Here is a 4781-nt window from a genome sequence, read left to right on the forward strand (position 1 = left end):
AAAAAAAAAAAAAAAAAGAAGAAGAAAAAAAAGCACTGACTGCTCTTGCAAAGGTCCTGAGTTCAATTCCCAGCAACCATATGGTGGCTCACAACCATCTGTAATGGGGTCTGATGCCCTCTTCTGGTGTCTCTGAAAGCAGCTACAGTGCACTCACATACATAAAATAAATAAACATTTTTTAAAAGTCAGTTCAAATGATAGCTATGGTAGAATACATTTGTGAACCCAGCACTTAGGGTATTGAGACAAAACAATTGCATTGTTCAAATCTAGCCTGAACTATGTACTGAGACGCTACCTCAACTAATATACAAACATATCCGAACATCAAAACAAGTGGAGCGTGTGCACAGAAAGACAATATCGGCATCTGGGGAGATGGAGGCAGGAGGCTGGGTAAGGAGTTCAAGGCACAAAAGCCTTTTATTTCTGAATGTTTTCTGTCACCGTGATTATGTCGGATGTCTTTGATGATCACGTGGCAGAAAAGGGTTTCTTGATTATATGTTTCCCTGTCCACTTCCACCATGGCTGGAAAGGTGGGTCCCACAGAACAAAAGGGACTCTGAGATCCGAGCCTGCAACCTCTCCCAGGGAGGGACCACCTGCCCATGCTCACTCACTGTTCTGTGTCTCTCTCCTTTCTGGTCTAAGTACGCTCTGATGGTGGCCAGTCCGGCGTACTCCCCCTGCGCTCCGCTGCAAAGACAAGAAGAGAAGAGTCAGGCTTGTGGGCTCCAGGCTTTCCCCGTGTTCATTTAGGATTTATCAGACACTGACTATACATTAAGCAGCCATGGTCCAGGTTCCTATCATATGGCATCTTTATAGAAAGAAGATTAACAGGTTAGCACCAACTAAAGGTAAGCCATGCTTATCAGCTCAGGACCTTCGAATCAACCTGGTCTTACTAGGGGGAATTTGACTGGCTTTAAAAAAATTGTGGGAATATTAAGGAACCCATTGTCTGGGTTTTTACCAGGGGGAAATTAGAAATTATAAGAAGATATAAGGATCAGTTTGTGGCAAGTCTTATTCCTAAACACACCCAGCACTCAACAAACCCCTCTATGCTGAACTAAGCAATTGTGAAACCATTACCAGGGTCACGTTTTATCAGCTCAAACCAATGAGTCTATTTCAGAGGAAAGAAGTCTTAAAAATGTGACTGCAGCGTAATGATCACACCTAGAAAAATAAGCTTTTTCCAATACCATCAAATATTGAGTCATGCAAAGGCCACGCTATCGCCATGGAAACTTTCCATTCCAATCACACATTGTTCCTGCCCTTTGAATGTGTGGCTGCTAGAAGCCTGCCATTATCTTGCAGGCACCACTTTGAGAGCATGCTTAATGACTAATGCTCCTGTGAGCAAAGCTGAGACGACTGCAAATGGGTCAGAGTTCTCATTCTCCATGAAGCAGAGAAGGGGAAGTGAGAGTAACAGGGCTCTCTGCCTCTCTGCCTCCTTCACAGAGCCTTGTTCTCCATGCTACAGAAGCCAAAAGTGCCAGCACACTTAACGCCTTTTATTTCAAGAACAAGGAAATGAACGCCGTACGTTGAAAATCACTATCCCCTCTCATTACGTGGTCCCCTGCTGCTCTATCATCTATTAAATGGGGAATTAAAAAACCATGCAGATGTTCTGAATGGTGAGGAAATCCACACCAAGACTGAATCATCCCAATCAACAAGGCCAACTCTATGAGCCCTCCCAAAGCCGACTTAGTCAGGGTGACCCTAGCTCGGTCCTATGGCTATGATCTACCACCCTCCAGCTGTCCAGACCATCCCTGAACCATATCAAGCCAATTCTCATCCTGGAGTTTTCCACACAGGTCCTTGTGCTGAGATAGTACCTTCAGCTCCTAATGTGATTGACTTATTTTCACTAAGTAGGCCCCAAAGAGGCTGGCTATTTCCAAAAGCAAGGTTCTTGTCCACTTTATTTTTAATTTATTTTTCATGCCACGAACACAAATTAAAAAAAAAAAAAAGAGGATATATAATAAACACTGACTGTTGAATGAGTGACCTTCCTCCAGCAAACTCTTATTGCAGGTGCTAGAGAGAGTTCAGCCATCAAGGGTATTTCTGCTCTTTCCAGAGGACGGTTCAGATCCCAGAACCCATGCTGAGCATCTCAGAACTGCCAGAAACACCAGTCATGAGAACCTGATGCCTTCTTCTGACTTTTTTGGGTGGACGCAAACACACACACACACCAATTTTAAGAACCTTATTGCATTTTACCTTACGTGCTCATGTGATCCAAGATCAGCCCGTGCATCTACTGTACATTAAAAGTTACTGCAATGTTCATGCTATGTGCCTGCCTTATCTCAACAAGCTAGACTCGTGGTTCTGTGCATTTCCCACAAGGGACCTAAGGAACGAAGTGGCTCGGAAAGAAATGCTTAGGAGGGCTGGTGAGATGGCTCAGTGGGTAAGAGCACCCGACTGCTCTTCTGAAGGTCTGGAGTTCAAATCCCAGCAACTACATGGTGGCTCACAACCATCCGTAACGAGATCTGACTCCCTCTCCTGGAGTGTCTGAAGACAGCTACAGTGTACTTACATATAATAAATAAATAAATAAATCTTAAAAAAAAAAAAGAAAAAGAAATGCTTAGGAGATTTGCTGGGAATTGAAATTCTATCCTTCACCCCTGACAATTCACACACAAGCCTTTCTTCCCCCTTGTAGTAAGGGACTTTAAAAATGTGCAGTGACACTCCTATTCCTGAAGATAACTGTCTTAGTTAGGGTTTCCACTGCTGTGAAGAGACGCCATGACCCAGGCATGGCTTACAGGTTTAGAGGTTGAGCCCATTATCATCATGGCAAAAAGCATGGCAATGCAGGCAGATGTGCTGCTGGAGAAGCTAAGAGTTCTACATCTTGATCTAAAGGTAACCAGGAAGGGTCTATCTCCCAAGCAGCTAGGAGGAGGGTCTCAAAGTCTTCCCCCAGTGATAGACTTCTTCCAACAAGGCCACACTTCCTAATAGTGCCACTCCCTGGGCCAAGCATATTCAAACCAACACAATAATCAACAGCTGTCTAATTGGACTTCAGCCTGCCCAACAGAAGCAAATCAAGCCAGATACTGGAAACCTAGCCAACCACACACGGATAGTAAGATCAAGGATCTTGGAGAACCCACTATAAACCACGTTACCAAAACCCAAGCAAAATTCCTAACTGCATTCTGAACACTTCTCCTTACAACCCAGATACGCGTAGCCTTCATCTCTTAACAAAGAAACTCCTCTTTGTGCAGATGGAGGCCATTGAAGAAAACCATAACTTGTCCAAATGCAGAGAATAAATGATCTTGGGGTGCCTAGTGAAGACATCTACAATACAATTCCTAACCTAACACTGGGAACAATGAAGAAGACATGGGCAGAAACAAAACTCCTGTGAGACCGTGTCTCCAAAAAATGACACTTCAACCATATGGCTATCTAAACATGAGATGAACAATGACGACACCAATAGCCATGCTAACAGGGTAGAGGGGAATCTCATGAGGCTCCACCCCTTGGCAGAGAACAGGTAAGTAGCCTTCGCTAGGGATGAACCCTTGCTAGTTATCCAACAAAGTGGCAGCTGTAAAGTCTTACACAAGTAATACCAATGGACTCATCAGATCGCGTGTGTGTGTGTGTGTGTGTGTGTGTGTGAGTGACAATGAAAGAAAAAACAGGCCATGAATTGGGAGAGCAAGAGGGTGTGGAAGGAGTTGGAGGGAGGTAAGGTGGGGAGATGGTATAGATATTTTATATTTGCCCCTAACTTGTTCTCATACCATCCATTCACCTTGCCTTATGGCAGGTATGGATTGACATTGAAAGACACTGGGAATGGTGGGAGGGGCCAGGGGGTTAAAGCTGGGCTTGCTGCCAATCATGATGACCTGAGTTTGATCCCTGGGGCTCACATGAAGGAAGGAAAGAGTGACTCCCATGACTTGTCTCACACAAATCACATGGCACATGTATCCACACACATGCACTCTCTCACACACAAATGAACAAATAAATTGGTTTTTATTGTTGTTGCTGTTGTCGTTTTGTGTGTGTGTGTATGTGATTTAGAATATGCTTTCTGGACAGAAGCGCCAGCAATCCAACAGGAGAACGGTACAGGAAAGGTGGAACATGCTGACTAGCTTCTGCCTTAGATCTCTTAATATCAACTGTTCTTTTTCCAAACACTAAATATGTTTGGATACCGTGTGAAGCTCACTTCGGAGAGATCATTAAATAAGGATATTGGTGCCACCTGTTGGTGGAAAAGGATTATGAAAAAATGCTTATCTGTATAAACCAGCTGGGGACCAGCAGAAAAGTATTGCTGTGAAGGGAACTTAAGGCAGGGGCCTTCCACCTATTTGAAATGAAGGGGCGATGGTGCAGGGCTGTACGGTGGCCTGCAGGGAGATGCCGAGGGACAGTGGGCCGCAGACCCACTGGGTGAGCAGTGGAGTGAACTGTCTCACCATCACTCAGAGGAAGGAGCGCTTGGCGGTGAATTTCACTGTTCACCTCATAATATTAGGAAACTACTGGATGATTTCATCTAAAACTAGTACTTATTCTTCAAAGAATCCCCAAGAAATTCAATGCTATCAGATGGAACCAGAATAACCAGTCAAGAACCAACAAGCTGACAAGAGGCCGTAGTAGTCTATGGCCAACTCCAGCCTCCCCATCTGGGTGCACAAGCACAGCTAGACAATATGAATTGGAAAAAAAAAAAAAAA

At 44.3% G+C, this 4781-nt stretch overlaps 1 protein-coding gene across 1 annotated transcript in view; it reads right to left on the bottom strand.

The window, feature by feature from the left end:
• Positions 1-4781, bottom strand: part of Gldc (glycine decarboxylase) — an 82676-nt gene that overhangs the window by 29742 nt on the left and 48153 nt on the right. The window contains exon 16 of the mRNA XM_021151450.2: positions 627-702. Within this exon, the coding sequence (XP_021007109.1) occupies positions 627-702 (76 nt within the window). The remainder of the gene's footprint in view (positions 1-626; positions 703-4781) is intronic.

Source organism: Mus caroli, chromosome 19, assembly GCF_900094665.2.
Source record: "Mus caroli chromosome 19, CAROLI_EIJ_v1.1, whole genome shotgun sequence".
In the NCBI taxonomy this organism is placed as follows: domain Eukaryota; kingdom Metazoa; phylum Chordata; class Mammalia; order Rodentia; family Muridae; genus Mus; species Mus caroli.